We start from the raw sequence: 19001 nt of genomic DNA, 5'->3' as shown, positions 1-19001 counted from the left end.
GAGGTTCAAAAGGGTATTTGTTTTAGACGATTTGTTTGCAAGCATGAAACAAACTGATTTCCATGGAAGAGAAATTAAGCAGGAGCTCCGTTTGTTGTGTCTTGTGACATGAAACACCTTCGATCGACGGTGTAGAGAAGGCCCAGGCTGCTGTAAGAGCACTGGAACGGATGTTAAAGGTCAGAGAAAAAGAAAATGATTTCTCTTATTATAAAGTTCAAAAGGATGTGAAAACGCTCTCCAAAATAATGAGATGAAACATAGACTGTTACATTTATTTTGACTCTACAAAATTATCTCCTAGTGAATCATCATGCAAATGGGTCTCTTTCAGCATATCCTCCTGTCAAGTACAGCCTGCAGGAATGGAATATTTTCACCGGTTATACACGTACTCAGGGTTTATAAGCAGCATCCTTTTTTCTTCAGTTGTACCTTCGTTTCAAGCTTAATATTCTCAGAACTCAGCTATCTGGTAAACTCAGGAATTCACAGACCTACAGTATATACATCCCTTAAAAATTAAACAACACAGACAACAGACGAAGCCTTTTTTTTTTTTCTTTTTTTTCTTTTTTGCACGGAAACTGACGCAGGTGTCTGACTCAACTTCTTCCAGTTTGGTTTTGTTTTCCGACACAAACCAGGAGTGAGGTCCCCGAATGTCCAAATGTGATAAAAAGGCCGAAGGGCGTCATCACAGAGACGACCAGAGCCACCGCAGAGAAGGCACTTATCAGTGACAGATGAATTCTCATTGGCTTATACTTTTTGTTGTTGTTGGCGAGCACCTCCTTTCGTGAATGGAGGGGAAACGGCGGTGAGTGGGAACATTTAGGAGTACTGCTGCGTGAACTTCTGGTGGAACTCCTTGACTTTGTCCAGCAGGATCTTCAGCTTGTCTGTCGGTGGCAGGATGGTCATTCTAGAGACGTGGTGGGAGGAAAAGGAAAGACAAACATTAACTTCAACAGACGTCTTTGTTTAAAGATTAATACAGATTTCGGAGCAAACTGTATTCCAAGCAGTCAGCTGAGGCACAGCTGGCTGAAACTGGAGCGACCTAGTGTAACAGTAATGCAGTGAAGTCAATATTTAACGGGTGACATAGTTCAGTTTGAGTTGAGACTCTTTTAGAAAAGTGGAGCTGATTCAAAAAGGCGTCTTTCCCCCTTTCAGTGCATCTTGGTGGAGAAAGTGGACAATACTCGGGACAAATACGACACTAAACTGATTCAAATTCTCTGATATTTAGCAGGAAAGACAATTCTCAGATTCTGGATATCAAAGGACAGCCCTGCTGTGGAGGACTGGTATCAGGAGGTCCTGAGGACACTCCCTCTGGAAAAGCTGACCGACACCCTTCACGACAACACCGGAGGATTTCTGAAGATATGTGACCCGTTCTAGTCTGGACTCTATTGGGTCAACGCTGTTCCAGTCAGTTTGAGAAACAACAACAACACCCAGGTGGTGCAGAGGATATGTGTTGTGTGTGTTTTTGCTGATGTTTTTAACTTCTATCCATCATCTCTACACCTTAATCCTCACTATGGTCATGGAGGGCTGGAGTCTATCCCAGCTGACTCAGGGTGAAGGCAGGTTCACCTGGACAGGTAACCAGTCTATCACAGGGCTACACTTAGAGACAGACAACCAAGCACACTCACATTCACACCTACGGACAATTTACAATCACCAATTAACCTCAGCATGTTTCTGGACTGTGGGAGGAAGCCGGAGAACCCGGAGAGAACCCACGCTGCACGGGGAGAACATGGAGACTCCACGCAGGAAGATCCCGGGTGTCCTCACCAGGATGAGAACCGACGACCTTCTAACTGTGAGGCGACCTTGCAGCCTTGTTTTTAACTCATTTATCTTTATGTTTATTTTCTCTGCTTGCTTGCTTGTTTGTTTGTTTGCTTTCTGATACCTGATGTGGGTTTGTGCCTGTTTAATGGTTAAAAAAAAAACAAAAATGTGGGAATATCAGGTTCAGCTTTGTCTTATTTTGAACCTGTAAAAAATCCAAACCTCAATAAAGAGAAGTCAAAAAAAAAGGCGTCATTTTTATGCGAAAGCTCCAAAACTTCTACTAAACATCTTTTTGGATTTTGACTATAGGTTGGATGGAAAAAGCATAAAGTTGTTTAATCAATTACAAAACTGTCTGATTAATGACTGCAGCCTCAGCAGCGTTATGTACCTGAAGTGGTAGGTTCCATCCTTCTGGCCGAAGCCGCTTCCAGGTACGAGGCAGATTCCTGTTTCCTCCAGCATCTTCATGCAGTAGAACATATCTGGCTGCTGTCCTTGTTCCTACCAGAGAGGAGACCAAACATGGGCTGTATGAAGCTTAATATTCTGGTGGCATGAGAGCATCTGATCGGGCTATGAGCTGCTGCTTTTTCATATCATTATTTTATTATAAAAGCAGCTACTGTGGGCTGTATTCATGGTGACAGTAGAGCTTTTATATCAGAAGTGTTGTACGTGTGTTCTCGCCACGCTGCTCTACTTTATCATTGGCCTCGGTCGGCATTCTGTTTCTGATTTGGCAAAACACGTTTAGCAGAAAGGATTTTCAATTGAAATAAAAATCCATTCAAAGCAGAACTGGACCAAATTAAGGGGAAACCGCTCAATTGAGGCGCTCTTTGTGACCAACAGTTCATTCCTGCACTTAATGAGCGAAAATGAATCCCAATTTATCGCACGGCGGTGCTACAGTCCAGAGAAAACTTCTCCAAACCTCTTCAGTTAGTTTTATGTTTTTACTGTTAATAATTTTATTCTGCTGTTTCATGGCAACAATTTCTTTTTTTCTGTTCATGATTTCTGTAGTTATTGCAGCACAGGTGCCCTTCAGAATCGTACATTTAAAAAAAAAATGTCAGGAGTATAAAGACAGCCGGGGTTGATGTGAATAAACCAAAAACAGATGAGCAGTGATTTAAGGGCGAGTAAATGTGACATAAATCTAATCTCCTCTGTATCATAAGCTCTCATAAAACATTCATATTATGTTATTTAAGTGTCTCAACAACACGAGCAGCTGAATCTTTATAATAAAAGTTCAACAGCAGCTCTGTTCAGAGCGCGAACAGCAACGCTGGCGTGAAGCAGCTCCGTCTCAGTGTGTGTGTGTGTTCTGAGGTGATTCCACGAGTGTGTGATCGGGACGGGGAGTGGAGTCACTAGGATTGATCAGGTGTCAGCGGGTCAGCTTTACTCTGACCTTATCCTCTGTAAGGCTAATCAGATTCTCAGTGGCTCGGCTCATCCGCCCTCTGTGAAATTCCTACAGAGCAGTCAGCCGTGGGACAGAATTGAAACTACAAGCTATTGGAAATCATTTGTTCTCTTTAGCAAACAAGGAGGTGGATGCACAATGTACTGCACTTGTTTAAGGAGCTGTTTAGTCCAGCATGCTGTTACAGTTCCTGTGTTGTGTTTAATGTCAGCCCTGGTTTGGCTTTTGCATCGTGGAGCGTGACTGTTACTGCATCTCAGGCCACCGAGGCCATGAAGGGACATAATAACCAGTAGAATAAATACTAATATTAGATCAGAGAGCGCGTTTGTTTCAGAACTGCGTCACTCATTTTGTTCCGCTCTTCTTTTGCTGCTCCTGATCAACGGACCTTGAAACAACAACACAGTGAATCAGTTGAAAACGTTGGACTGACCGTGGCCTCTTTGACGGCCTTTTCAGGGATGGTTATGCGAGGAAAGGAGTACATGGCGCCCTGCACAGGGTTGCAGCTGATGCCCTGCACGGTGTTGAGGACCTGCTCTGTGAGTTTGGCCTTCTCTGCTAAGGCACTTAATGTGGCTGTGCGTTCCTGGAAGGAGGAGAGAGAGAGAGGATTAAAAACACATGACAAAGGTAAGCAAACAAAAGAGCGATGCCATTGGCATCAGGAAACACACACGACGTTTGTGATGCTGGGATTGACTGTAGTGGAATAATTCATCTTGTGCAGCGATGCCCTGTATCATCAAGCTCCGGTTCAGAGAAGGGTTGTGAGTCTAAAGTCTGCTTCAAGTTCATCTGATTTCTCTGAACTCCGCAAGACTGACGACACACCAGACACTGTGTAGCACAGTCCGATTAAACAGAGATCACACCAAGAATCTCTTCACAGACCTTCTATATACGGTATATATATGCTCTTACAAAAGCTGCTTCATGCCTACATTTAGAAGCACTATTGTGATACACTGACTATAAACATTAATAATATAATTCAGGTAACTTCCTCTGCACCACCACTTTATTCTACGTGTATCATTTAAAAATGTCCCCAAAACTACAACGCTTTCCTTTTTCACCAGATTCGCAGAAAAACCAAAAAAATGCACAAAAATGTCAAGATTCAATTTTTTTTTTTGTCTGCGTTCACACAGATCTATAAGTATGGAAACAAATTCACATTGTGAGCCGTAAACTATCCAAAGCCCTCATGGTTTCCAGTTCTGATAACATCTGTGGGCACTTGGAAAAATAATGCACATGTTGATTCCAGGTTTTTTCGATTTTCAAAAAAATTCAAGTTTCGTTTTCTCATTTTTTTTCAATTTACGGCATCACAACCGTGTCCTATGATACAGACGACAGCTTTGAGTGCTCTCATGGTTGTTCTGTTTCCATGGATTTAAGTAAACTGCAGTGAAAAAAGAACCCACAGTGAGTAAAAACGTGACAAAGTGCCTCTGAACCGCCCGGGGTACAGAGGGTTAACACGGCCACATGTACAGAACATTATCCCAGAAAGGTCACGCTGCCATAAACTATCAGAAGGCTGAGCTGTCAGCTGGCAGCAGAGCGCCACAGTTTATACGTCTATATAAAGCCCTCTGATATGTCAGGTGTTTCCACTGGGCTGAAAGTAGTTTACGAGAAAACTACAAAGAGCCAATTAAAACAACACCATTACTGAGACTGTGTATCGATGCTGGTCGGAGCTGCAATATGTTGGTGTATTATTGATCGCCACTATAAATAATGAGCCTGTAGGTTGCACTGCACACTGTGTACCTTGATAAAGCTGTCATAGGAAGGCTCCCCGGGCTGCGGGGGGTTGACCACAAGGTCCATCAGAGCCTGTCCGGGAACAGGGGGGCACAGACGGACTGACACCAGCTTGGTCAGCTGGGCCTTCACCTCGTTGTCCATGTTGATGATCTCCATGTAGCCGCCACGGAAACCGCACCTGAGAGAGACGGGGACGTGGCCGAGACGCAGAGAAAACAAAATGAGACAAAAAGAAAGACAGAAGCCAATACTGCAGCCTCTCTCTCTCTAGGAGGTCGTGAAAACATTTCCTCTTCCAAAAACTCAAAACCATGAAGACCTAGTGAACACTGTGTTGACCTGGATTTATCCTCAGCATGGACATGAGATGACTTACTCTCCCATATAACACTTGGAGGTGGAGTGGAAGGATGCCAGTTCCACGGTTTCCGAGTACTCTGGCCCCATCTCAAACAGCACCTTCTTAAAAGAGTGGAACTGGCAACCGTCGGCGTACACGTTGTCCTGGTACACCTGGGGGACGGGGACAGAAACACGGACGTTACGGGGTGAGCGGGATCATAAAACGGCTAAATCTCGACAAGAGATGCACAGACGTTACCTCATCAGCCATGAGGAAGAGACGCTCCTTAGCTGCAAATCGGATTACATCCTCGATGCATTCTCTGCTCTGGACCTGACCTGTGAGGAAGAGGAGGGAGGCTCATTACAGCGAGGTGATTGGGCGGACGGTTGTGTCGCTTTGCTGCCATCTAGTGGCTCTTCTGGGAGTAATGCACGACATGTATGATTATAGAACTACTTGGGAATGGACATCTCCTGCAGGAAAGGATAAAAACAAAAACAAATATTCTCAGGGAGCTCCTTGTGGTTGAGGACACTCCCTGTTTGACCCCATAGCTCAGGACATTTGCTGTGTTTTATACCCCTATTCCCCCATGACCTGGATCCACCTCTGCTGACGAGCTCAAAAAGACATAATACCCCCAAAATAATTTAAACGAACTTAACTTCAGAACACCAAAGCGGTCAAATCATCTGTCAACAAAATCCAAACTTCATATCTTCTGGTCTCCTCAGCAGACTGAGCTACTCAGTTTTCAGGGTCCAACTGAATGCGGGTCGAGCAAAAACCAGTCTGACCGATTACTGGATTCGATATTCAGCAGTTTCTCGATCATCAGTATTTTTCTTTTTCTTGCTGATAAACTACATTAATTTAAAAATGCTGACGCAGCCTCTCTCTGCCTGTAGTCATCAGTCTGTGGTCTCGAGCGACGCCCCGTCCACAGACCAGCACCGAGGGACAAAAGTTCTGTTAGTTAAACACAAGGAAGCCATGAATAAACAGAGGCACTTTAATTACGTTTTGTGTTGGAGGTTGTTCTTAATTCTGACAACAACACTTTTATTTTTATTACTAAAGTATATCAGTCTCCTTGATTACTAAGAAGAAGCGTCGACATCAGTCCTGAAAAAACAGCGTCTGTCAGGCGGCAACAACAACATGACCAAACACATTCCAGCCTCTGAGAACCAGAGATAGAGATAAAACATTTTCTACATTGGTTGCACTGGCTTCTCGAGCGTTCTCATTTAGGTCCACCATCATTTAGATGCACCCAAAACGTATCGCTGCACCTTTTGTCACCATAATAATAGGTGTAGCTGCTGGGCTCCTGAGCTATGCAATCAGCTGCTCACTGCAGCTCCTCTCCCACAGGAGAATAGCACAAAAGGGCTGAGAATGCACACGGACAATGTGTGTGGAGCCGGCAGCAGGGACCGGTGTTGACTTTATCGCTGACTGGTCAACAGGGCGTTCATAATTACTGGGCGCTGCTGGCCTGCCGCTCCCAGATGACACGATCGGCCGAGCCCTCCCCAAACCAAGACCGATCCGATGCTTCACATGGGTTTGTTCTGACACGATACCGGCATCAACAGTGTAACTGCAGCGAGGGAAACCCAAGTTAGCAAAGAGAGTAAGCACAGCTACTTCACTACTGTCTCTGATAAGGCAAGCTGTGAAAAATGAAATGACTCCACTTAAATCTGCATGAAAAAAAAGTCATTAATAAATGCAGTACTGCAAATGTACAGAGACGATCATGAGGCTAAACTAGAACATCACACTGTGGTGACTCAATTATAGGCCACAAGCAATCAAAACATCCATCCATCCATTGTCTATACACCTTAATCCTCACTAGGGTCGCGGGGGGCTGGAGTCCATCCCAGCTGACTCAGGGTGAAGGCAGGTTCACCTGGACAGGTAACCAGTCTATCACACTCTCATTCACACCTACAGACAATTTACAATCACCAATTAACCTCAGCATGTCTTTGGACCGTGAGAGGAAGGCAGAGAACCCGGAGAGAACCTGCAAACTCCACACAGAAAGATCCCAGGCATCCAAACCAGGGATCTTCTAGCTGTGAGGTGATGGTGCTACCCACCGAGCCACCGTGCAGCTCCAATCAAAACATAGGAGTCATGGATAAAAATAGAAGTTTACCGGTGGGGTTTCCAGGATTGATGATGCACAGAGCTCGGGGGTTGCAGTATTCTCTGGCCTCATCCAAGGCACGCTGCAGCTCGGGGATGTCCATGCTCCAGCACTTGTCCTCGTTAAGGTAATAGTTGATCTGCACGGCGCCCAGTTCGGCCAGTGCAGCGGAATACAGCGGGTACTGAGGTATAGAGATCATGACGCCGGTACGGGTCGCACCTTCACCACTCACCAGCAGCTTCAGCATAGTCTGAGAGCGCAGGACCAAAAACAAAGACGCACATGTAAACATGCTACCTACTGCGTGCACACATAATCATACGGTAGCTTCATCTGCATCCTGCTGAACAAACATACATACATGTAATATGCTATAAAAGCTGCTCTGCCTGTTCTGTGAGTTTTCTTTTTCGAGAACACATCGTACAGGTTGGGCTGGGACCACCTCGTTCAGGAGACAGTGAACGATAAAACATCACTGGTGCTTTTGGAATGTCTTTTCTCATGTCGGCATTTCTGAGTCTGCAAACTTGGCCAGTAAAACAATACAAGAAGGAAGAATCACTCTTAAGCGTCATGAGCTTATTAGTCATAGAGGTGTTAGAAAGTAATACCTGTCTAACAAGCACAAATATGTGGGCCTCAGCGATCTAATTTTAGCACTGAGCTTGTGAGGATTGAACGCATCCTGCAGTTTATTTACTTCCTTGAAAGTTGTCGCCTGTATAATCTGTCCAGTAAAAGGCATCACGTAATGTTTTTGTTTGTTTTTTTGGGAAACAAGCACAACCGAAGTCAGAATGAGAGGGATGTTGTACCACGATGCCGTCGCTGGCCCCCGTGGTCAGGTAAATGTCATCGGGGTCGCAGGGCACGCCGCCGTCCCGCCGCTCGATGTAACGGGCCACGTCCTTGCGCACCGAGTCGATGCCTTGACTGGCGCTGTAGGAACCTGACGGAGATGCATGTGGAGACAACGCACGCTGTTATGGCAACTTGCCGCTTCAACAAATCACCACCAGGAAGCCTATAAACCACTAAGTGGGTGTATAAAGAGACTAAAGGTGATAATTAACTAGCAGGGTTATATAAAGCTTCTTCTGTTTGCACAAGAAAGACGTCACACTCATACAGACCCATGCTGTGTCCTCCACAGGACTGCAGAATGCGGCAGGCTCTACTTTTAGCATCCTCTGGGAATGTGTTGTCGCTCAGCAGTTCGGGGTAGGAGCACAGGGCCAAGACCTTGAAACAAAGAGACGGGTGAGCGTAACGGTGTAACATGAAGCACGTATGACTGCACGAGACAGGGAACCGACTGACACCGGCTCGTTTAAAGAGGAAGAAATCAGTTTCATATACATTGAGAAGTGAGACAGAAGGGGCTATATTTAGATGAGGAGACGGGGGAAGGGTTTGGGAGCAGACCTGTCGGAAGAAAGTGATTGGCTGCTGGCCCATAGCATGCGCGTCACCGATGTTGGCCTTTATGACCTCTGCGAAGGGCTTCTTCATTCCCTGCCAAACATAAACACAACGTACAGAAAGGTTTGGAGAATGCAGGACAGTGTGAAGGACGATACTTGTACACATGAAATATTGTCGTCTTTTCTGAAGTGACAAACCTAAATCAGTTTGTGAGGGACGAGGTTGGTGGACAGCTTTGATTCCAGGCCTCACATATGCAAACACACACATGACTGTTCATTACATGCCAAGAGGATGAGAGCTGCAGAGAACACATCGGGCTAGCTCATAACCAAATGCAGGGATCGTTTGAGTTGCCTGTTGGTTGGATTGAACCAGAAACTTTGCTGCAGTTGGATTGTAGAACGAAATAAAGACAAATACACAATCGTCCACTGTTTGCTTTACAGTCCCTTAGATCCTTTCTGTGTCTTGTCTTAACTGTTATCGTGTCCGGGACTAAAATTTGGAGAAAAAAACTGACTGATGCTGCTTGATTGCAGGCACAGCTGCATTAGCCAATATAAATCCCATTAAGCCAGATAAACTGGTGTGGCAAAGTTAGGACACATTATGAAATGCTGTAGTTTTAAAAAGGCTTTGATGTAGTTCAGTGAGCCAGTAGTTATGACAGAAGCTCGGTGTTTGGGAGTGGCTTCCTGTTTTAACACACATGCACAAACACTTACAGTACAGCCAACAAAAGGCAAAGACAAACAAGGTTTGCAAATATCATGACGCAGATTTCCAACGCCTCTTTAAAATAATCTGTCCTGGAAATGCCTTCGATGAAGGAAGTGCATTCACAATATTCACCAGCAGGCACATATCGGGTTTTGTAGCATCATTTTGTTTGTTAAAATAAATGTAATTTCTGGGGTTTCTGATTAAATTCCACCAGCCAGATGTTTGTTTTTTTTAATAACATATAAACTCCTGTAGACCCAGTATGTCAGCATTATTCAGAAGGTGCCACCTGGTGTCACCTGCTTCCTGCTGCACTCTTTGCACTGACACCACTTTTCCATATAGAGAACTGGATATTGTTGGGGAGGTTATGGAGGAGACACGAACCACTTGGTAGAAAAACAACACAAATAAAAAATAAAAATCGTGTTTTTGTGCCGATTCGGTCCAGCTTGGGCCTCTCTGTTGATAATTTGCAGGTTCTCACTTTGCCTGTGTGTTTTTTTCCCATGTGCCCCAGCGTCCCGCCTACAGTCCAGAGTCACCTGTAGGGGTGTGTTTCTGTCTGTTGGTCCTGTGATGAACTGGCGACCTGTGGCAGCTGCATCCTGCTTCTCACCCAGTGCTGGCTGGGAGAGACTCCGGCCCCGTGCGACCCTCCACAAGATGAAGCAGGTCTAGCTGGTGGATGCGTGGATGTGTCAGGCGATGGTGGTGGCTTTAGGTTTCATGAGAGGCTGAGGTAACTCTGTATGCAGTGTTATTTATTGACATGAAGTAAGACCCTGTGAGACACACACCAGCACCCACTGAGAGCAGCTTGCTGCCTTTAACACCCTGCTGAAGGTGATCAGCTGGAGGAGCTTACTGGTGGGACCACGACCATGTGAAGCCTGAACTATTCATAATAAACCAACCCCACACAAACATGGAGCACAAAAAATAAATATTTAAATCAGGACAGATTCCTATAAAAAATTCAGCACCATATGGTCGACATAATTACACAGGATGGCATTGCTTCTGTCTCTATTCCCCCCCGCCGCTCTTATAGTGGTTTGCTCCACGAGTCTTAAGCAGGTGAGGGGCACCTGCGTCACCGATTTGCCCCCATGCCCTGCAGAGGAACAGGTGAGTCTTTATGTTAAACAACTGATCATATTAATGCTGGTAAACTTTGGCAAAGCTGTGGAAAAGACTAGATGCATGTTTACTGCACCAACTACTGGTGAGAAACTGAGAACAATATTAATTACAGGCTTGTTTTCTCCAGACAGGATTAGCAGAGTCCCTCCACGTCCTCAGTTACCCTCAGGAAACTGTCACCACAAAGGAATGTTCCAAAATGGCTTCCTAACTCAGTAAACAACAACAACAACAACAAACATCACTTATACTTTCTGTACCATGCAGGCCAACGGCACTCCCAGTCTCCATGACGAACAGCCACAGCCTTGACGCAGATAGTTTGTGCAAACATACGCACAAAGTTTGAACTTAAACAAACCACCTTATCGTATGCTTACTGTTAACCTTCTGACACATAAACCCAGAGACACACATCACACAGAGGCTCTTAACCTTGTGTGTTTAAACGAAAAAGAACAGGATGTACAAGACGAGCCAGCAGTAAGAGAAGAGTCAGAAATAAATGGGAGAGTGTATTACTACAACGACGGTATTAATTTACTGTCCTCTGGCCAACAATATAATATGTCTGAAAGAAGATCTGCAGAGCAGCTGAGACCACTGACAGCCACGTGCACAAACACAAGCAAGCGCACACACACATACACACACACACACACACACACACACAAACACACACACACGCGCTGTGAACACCAGATGTTACGGAGAGCAGAAATCAAAACAGCCTGTTTGTTGGATTTGGCCAATCCAGTTCAGATTTTAGGAGACACGAGTCTCCTTCTCTCATTGGACAGACACGAGAGGCGTCTCTCTGGCAGAGCCAATAACGTTATACGGCGTGAATAACGCCCCTGGGTCAAATAAACCACCCGTCCAGGATGGGGACGCTTCAGAAACAAGCTGACCTCTGCTCCTGCGAGCTGACTTAAAAGGCCTGGGCTTTTTTGTCCTCCATCAGCGAACCGCCTGACCAACAAAGCTGAAGTTCCAACAGCAGATGCAGCATATTTTCTGCCTGGGTGTCACAACGAAACATTTAATCCACAACAGGAAGGAGAAAAAAACCCAGACGTCTGACTACGTGTTAGCGACGTGTCTTTGGTTTGTTCTGCTAAGTTGTGCAAAACTAAGTTCTCACATCAGTGTGTCTGAAATGCAGACCGTGGCAGCTTGGAAAACCTTTCCTCTCAGATGTTTGTATATTACCTTTCATTCTGGCAGCATTGGGCAAAATGAGTGGCTTTGTGTCTCCGTGCCCATGGCAACTCTCTCAAAAGGTCCCCATTCACAATCGGCTAGCTGCTCATTAAGACCAAACAAAGACCACAATGTGATAACTCCATGTGGAGCCGTTATCGGTGCACTAGTTAGAGTAAGTCGGCTCAAAGTCTGTCCGTCCCTGCCCTCTCTGAACAACACGTACATTGTATTAGGGGAGAAAAAGCCTGAACAAGGTAATGCTTGTAATGTAAGCATCTCATTTAAAAAAAAACACTAAATGTGTAGGAAACAGGAGCAGGGGACGCCGGTGTGCCTTCTCTTGTGTACGTAAGTTCCAGACAAAAGACAGAATACCACTGTGACCTGTTCCCAAAGTAATCCAACACCATCCAAACCACAGTTATGAAAAGAAGCTTCTCATGAAACGGAGAGCAGTGTGTGTTGCCAAAACTCTGAAAAACATTTTAGAAGTTTCAGAACCACAGTTCAGCGCTTCCAGAAACTGTTGAATAAGCCGAGAGGCCTGTGGATGATTACTGACGGCACATTTCTGCCTTCTGGCTGTGTGCGCTGTACTGTAGAAAAAGACTGGCAGTGGGACAGCGGGAACAAAAAAAGTATCTGTGTCCCCGTCCTCGATGGAAATGTGATGAATAGTTTATCAGCGGTTGCGTAAAGTAAGAGAACTCCCTTGAAAACGCTCCGATCCCTCAATATCTCCACTGCAGCCGAATAAAACTGCAATGTCTTCTGCTTTTTGAGCATCAATTCAATAACACTCGATCAAACCTGCTGTACAGCTGAGACGAGAATTAATGAAGTGGAAGATAATAGAATAAATCCAATATAGAGATCAGCTGTGGACGTGCGTCAGTCAGAGCAAACAGAACATAAAATCTTTGGGGCCATCTGGTTCAAAGGTTAGCGCCATCATTACCGCTGCCGAGTCGTTCACCTGTGCAAGAACCTGCTCATCCTTTCCTGAGCAAAGCACTCAAGAGCAGGCGGTTTACACACCAGACTGCACTCGGTACACCAACAGCTGGTTGCCACATCACCATGAACAGGGTGAGAGGAAGAGATTGAGCAGTGCTTTAAAAAAAAAAGGGAAACTCACAAATATTTATAGTGCCAATAAGGTGGAAATAAGCTTTAAAGGGATTCAGTTCAATTCCACACATAAAATGCTGGATATGAGCTGTGTTTTAATAGTTCTGCAAATCTAATTACTCTAAAGAGGAAAATTAACTGTAAAGACGACAGTATTGGCTCGACATGACTCAGAGGGAGGACAGTGAAATACATAAAACGCAGCCTCTTGTTTGTGGACTTTCACCTCTTGTTCAGGATCTTTCCATGAGTGGAAGCAGGAAGAGGTGGAAAACTAATAAAGAGCAAAACAGGTTACAAATTAAAAGTGAGCGACGGAGTGGAACGGACACATCAGCTGGATCACACTGGAACATAAACTGTCCAACACCATCACGCTCAGGAATTAGTAACCAAGTGATGGACTTTGATAAGAGGATGACATAATTTGATAAGAGGCTTTGGGGAATAATGCTGGATGGTAAGAACATTACCACCTTCTCATCTGCTCATTCAAAGCACTGACTTCACTCATGCTGAGACAAATACAAAGAAAAACGAGTCTTCATCAGCAGAAATAAGCCCCCTTTAGCTGAACGGTGTCATATAAGAAGCCCAGTTAACATGTGAGTCTGCTCATGCTGACCTGCTACACATATGATGAGCTTTAACACAAACAACATGGATTCACATGACACATGACAGTGGGTCTACAGGTGAGATGATGGTCCACAGGTGAGCACCCTGCTGCTGTACACACCTGAGAGAGCTCCCTCTCCAGCTCCACGGCTCGCTGCACGATGGGCCCGCGCACGGCGTACTCCACCTTCTTCACGGTGGGGTTGATGGTGTCGATGGTCAGCACCTTGGCCCGGGACATCACTCCGTTCTCGGTCATTTTCTCCTTGGGAAGCCCACGCCGCGTCGCGCTCAGACTGGACAGGGCTCTGCCGGGAGAGGAGGAGGACAGAGGGGGAGAGGTGAGTGAGCGGACCCCGGGACCGGCTCCGCTGCTGCCGGCCAGCAGCTCGTGACGGCGCCGGCTCAGCAGCCGGACGTTTCTGGGCGCGAGCAGCTGCATCCGTGCGGCGGCAGACATGATGTCAGGACTACGGCTCAACAGGTCGGTTAAGTTTGAGACGCTCCGGCGCGCAGCACGCCGTCGGCTCCGCTCGGGAGGAGCGAATCAAAGTTGTGTAAGTGGAGGCGGCTGAAGGCAGCAACCTTTGGACCTGTCAGGACTGACGGCCAGCTGCTGGGCCTCCTCTGAAGCTCAGCTGACTGACGGAGACGAGCTGCTGCTGCATCCACTCTCCGCCCAGCCTGCCGGTATTTCGGGGTGCCCAGAGAACCTCCCTCCCCTTTGTGTGGCTCCCAGACCCCCGGTGTCCCCCCACCCCCCCGTCCTCCGGTATCCCTACGCACCGTCAGCTCGGGGTTCTCCGGTTACCGAGCCCGAACCGCTCCACACTGGGACGTGGCTCTGGGTGATAAAACAGCGAACCGGGCGCGGATCCGAGCTCACGGCACCGCGCCTCTGCCTTTTGTCCTCAGAGCTCCACGCGGTTTGGGAGGAGACTCAGTGAACTACATGTGAGTGGTGCTGCTGGAGCCCAGTTCGGTCAGAACAATGTGACCACGTTTACTTATTGTGTACTATAACAATAGAAAGATCTTACATGGAGCACACAGTGGATTTAAAAAGTCTCCCTGCAGCAGCATGCAGCAGTGTTCAGTGTTTGGCTCCAACATCAGGAACAAGGTCACACCAAGTGGTTCAGATTTCCCCATTTCACTGGTTAAACTGGGACGGTCACGTGAGGGAAAGCAGCACATCTCCTGCTCCAACTCCCCAGTAAACCCAACATGAGCATGAAGAGGATGTGATGATGAACCAGGATTAGAGACTACTTACTGGGACGTCACTGGTCCGCAGTGTGACTGTCAGTAAAAGTCTGTCTTCACACTGAAAATGTGAGAAAGCAACAAGTGTCTGAATGTCCGGGTGCAGGTTTAAACAACGCAAAACAATCACAAGAAGTCCTGCTCCAACAGTAATGAGTGGGTTTTGTTAGCAGTCGCTGCATGTCACCGTTATTATATCGTTATGTGTTGTGAAATACAGCTCTGGTGATTCACTTATCGTGTGTATTTGAGTTATAGACCAAGTCTTTGTAGATGATTTTACATGTGCATGACTCAGCAGTTTATCCATAGTATCCACTGACCATAGAAGGAAAGTGTGAGATATAGAAAACACTTAAGTAGCTTTGATTGCCAAGAAGTTTAAATTTAAACACTGAAGCAATCATTTTGCATCTTTTTTAGGAAGTGGTTGCACAGTTGTTGGGTTTTGCAATGAAACACTCATCCAGCAGCAGGCGAACATTGTCATTATCACATCAGCGGGAGGAAAACACGCGAATAAATCACTCCAGGATGCAGCACGTAGCCCAGTATATTTAGGAATAAAACAGGAACAATGAAAGAATTCAGCTTCTTTTCAGCCAAATGATTCAAAATGTCAAAACAGCAACCCACAGGCACTTATTAATCCCAGTGTACCACCTTCACATTGTCCTCTCACACACATTTAGATAGTTTGTCACAGTGCAATACTGATAATGTTTGTATTCATCAAGTCTAACCAGCTTTCATTACCGTGAATAAAACAACCTTGAAACCAGTAACGTCAGATACCACTGTGACTTATCTCTTAGAGGCAAAACAAAGCTCAAAGCACTTTGGTACAGCATGTTCACTTGTGTTCATGTTTGTGTCAGAGTTAGAGCAGGAGTTCAGTAGAAACTGGGAGAACTTCTAACAGTGTTGTCTTTTCTACAGTACATCTCGTTCCAGTGGTAATCTGGTTATCACTGTCTTTACAAGAGACAGAAAGATGGAAGCTTAATAAATATAATAAAGCTAAATCAACAAACAATAACAATCTAAACATCAATAGTGAATTCACATTAAAGATGACTGTCTTCACCTGTGAGTTAGAATTTGGTCAAACTGTGCATTTGCCTGAAAATGACGATGTTACAGTGCTCAGTTAAAACCCTGTCGCTGCAGTTATATCAGAGAGAGTCTGTGTAGCTGCTGTACGCAGCGCAAAGGTGGGCACAGATGGTGAGAGGAGGAGAAAGAGCTGGTGCTGTGCTGTCTGAAGTCCATAGCTTTTGCACTCTTCTGTAACTAGATAGCACTGTTGTGGCTGGTGGGAGAATCCAAGGAGAAAGTCTTCAGAGTTGCCTCTCTGAGCTCTCTCCTCTGGGGAGACACACGGCGTCTCCTCCTGGGTGAAGTAACGTGATATGCTGAAGATATAGAAGAGTTTCAGTAGCTCCCAGCAGCGGGCCTTGGACAGTGAGGGAGAGTCACCAAGTGGGTGATGAGGGGGCGTCCGCACACAGGAGACTGAGCGACGTGTTTCACGGTTAATGAGAAGAAGTGCCAGCACACCAGGCCGCAGGGACACGGATCCTGGTAAGCAGCGCTCTCCAACAGCCAGGCAGTCTCTCAAGGTCTCCACCAGCGGTGACCAGAACCGGCCCACCAGCCCCGTCTCGGCTCTGTGCAGGGAAGGTGTAGGACCACACAGCACGCACACATCAGCTCCAGGGAGCAGCTGGAAGCGGAGCAGGCGGTGGGCGACAGTGGGGCTGCCCTGAGGAAGGAAAACTGGGTAATCACAAGAAGCTGATCCAGAGTCAGAGAGGGAGCGAATCAGAGCAGAGAGCAGGACGACCTCCTGGGGCGCCAGGCGCCACCACTTCTCAGTTGCTGTGGCTATCCTCCCGTGGACTATGAGGCAGCCAAACTCACTGTCTGCAGCCTGAGCAAAGCCATCCACAGCCTCCTGGAGCAGACTGGGGTTTGGGGGCACCAGTGAATCAGCGCAGTGTGTCAGGGTTCCTAGGATCCCCTCCTGCTTCTCCTCCAGCAGCTGATCGATGAGGCTGAAGCAGGACCGCAGGTCCCTCTTCAGCCTCTCCACATTCCTGACATTGACCAGCTCATCCTGGCCCAACACCAGCACCATGCAGTTCCACACATTCTCCAGGAGGCGTTGTAAACAGACCTCCTCCTCCTTGCTGCTGCCCGGAGCCCTGTGTCCACCTCCACTCACAGCAATGAGCATCACACTGTCTTGGAAAACTCTCCACACCACCTTCCCCCCACCTTCAGTCTCACAGCTGGACAGCACCACCTCCTGACCACCTCCGAACATGTGAACCCCGTTCAGGGAGCCGATGACGGAGAAGGGCAGCTGCTTGGAGGCTCCCCTGGTGAACAGAGGAACCCCGCTGCTGGCCGTGAGGCAGAGGAGCTGCGTTGACCCGTCCTGGAGCATCATCACGGGCTTAGCTGTGGTTGCACAACTAACGCGCCTTTCAGATTATGGAGCCAATCAGCTAGCGCTATCACTGAGCTGATCGTATAATTAGAGACGAGACACCAGCTATCACCAGGGTCCTGCGGTTGCATCAGCTAGGCTGAGCCGTTAGCATCACCGTAAATCATGTCCCCGCATCCCGCTAAAGAGGCTACGAACGAGTCAGAATAGCATGCAGCTAACTCAGCTATCATTCCTGGACACACACCTCCGTTCACTAACCTCTAGCTTTCGTTAGCTAACCGTATTTAACATGCTAGGTTAACAAAAGGAGTTACCGTCGTTTCCACAGTAACGCTGTCCCATGATTCATTCTTCACACTGGCAGCGCGGTTTCATTGGGCTGGTCGAGCTGCAGTTACGAGCTCCGAGATCTGCTGTAACCGCTGGAGGAGCGGGACCCGCACACCGACCTGGGTTCAGCGCCGGAGCTCATAGAAGCGCAGCTCGCTTCACAGCATGGATTTGGTAACGGTAAGCGCACATCTCGCGAGAGTATAGCCGATCGCGGGGGAACTATCGCGAGATGGCGATCAGAGTTCTCGTGATTCTTCCAAAGAGCAAATGGATTGTTGTACATTTACTGTTTCAGCGTATTACTGCGAATTACACACGCACTATCACATCACTAAAAAATAAATAAACTAGACTGAGTTTTATCAGTTACATTCTTAGATCCACTTATTGAATTTCCCTTCTGGGATAAGTATTTTTCATTCATTTCATTTCATTTAATTCAGTAGGCTACTGTGTGTCCCCATTTAGGTTTTACTCCACTTATGTGCAGATCAACATGGTACACAAAACAAATAGTAATATCATAAATTTAACATCAGATCATTAAAATAATCTCAGCTGCACATTAAAACATCAACAACAAAACCGTGTCAGATGGTAATTATGAAAAAAATACTTCAGCTTTTACATTCTCAGCACTATAAGCTGATGGGATGCTTTAGAATAAAATTTAGAACAAAACTTTTCCCTGTATTATATCACCTGATAGCCTTCAATGATTTTTTAAAAAATTAAATCAAGTAACTAAAATTAATTTTACATTGTGGTTGATTTACTTAGGTTTAAGTAAAGGATCACAATCCATTAAAACAAACAAAACAAAGATGTATTGCACCATTTTCCTGCAGCAGCTGTTAGAATGATGCAGCAACTGGGACCCAAAATAGTTTCTTCTTCTCCTCAAAAATTCTCTCTAATTTGAAAGCTGCCTTCCCATGAACAAAAATGCAAAAAGAGAAAAATATAAATTGATCAAATTTTTGAAGAAAATTCAGTCTTTTTCCCTCACTTCCACATTTGGTCTATTAAATACTCATATATCAGCTGATTTTATTGTAACGGACACATTAAAAATCCTGCATTCTGTCAGCTTGTTTCCACAAGAAGTTATGTTTGTATAAAATCATATCGATAA

The 19001-nt window shown here is 46.0% G+C and overlaps 2 protein-coding genes across 4 annotated transcripts; both read right to left on the bottom strand.

Moving 5' to 3' along the window:
- Window positions 1–261: 261 nt before the first annotated feature.
- gpt (glutamic--pyruvic transaminase) lies at window positions 262–18005 on the bottom strand. 3 transcript variants are annotated; one of them, XM_008285273.1, is made up of 12 exons: window positions 17848–18005; window positions 13931–14117; window positions 8983–9072; window positions 8691–8799; window positions 8373–8506; window positions 7561–7804; window positions 5643–5722; window positions 5418–5554; window positions 5045–5219; window positions 3693–3848; window positions 2210–2322; window positions 262–925 (listed from the first exon to the last, which is right to left on the bottom strand). In XM_008285273.1, exons 1-12 carry the CDS (start codon window positions 17880–17882, stop codon window positions 835–837), a joined length of 1551 nt encoding a protein of 516 aa, XP_008283495.1. In that variant the 5' UTR covers window positions 17883–18005; the 3' UTR covers window positions 262–834. The 3 variants fall into 3 exon arrangements, with proteins under 3 accessions (XP_008283495.1, XP_008283496.1, XP_008283494.1); XM_008285274.1 differs by lacking the exon at window positions 17848–18005 and adding an exon at window positions 14596–14680; XM_008285272.1 differs by lacking the exon at window positions 17848–18005 and having other exon boundaries at window positions 13931–14479.
- fuz (fuzzy planar cell polarity protein) lies at window positions 15613–17530 on the bottom strand. The gene has a single exon (XM_008285275.1). It carries the CDS (start codon window positions 17528–17530, stop codon window positions 16226–16228), a length of 1305 nt encoding a protein of 434 aa, XP_008283497.1. The 3' UTR covers window positions 15613–16225.
- Window positions 18006–19001: the final 996 nt, after the last annotated feature.

The sequence above is a fragment of the Stegastes partitus genome, unplaced genomic scaffold (assembly GCF_000690725.1).
Source record: "Stegastes partitus isolate 25-593 unplaced genomic scaffold, Stegastes_partitus-1.0.2 Scaffold393, whole genome shotgun sequence".
NCBI classification, from domain to species: Eukaryota; Metazoa; Chordata; class Actinopteri; family Pomacentridae; genus Stegastes; species Stegastes partitus.
This window is presented reverse-complemented; position numbering and strand designations above follow the sequence as displayed.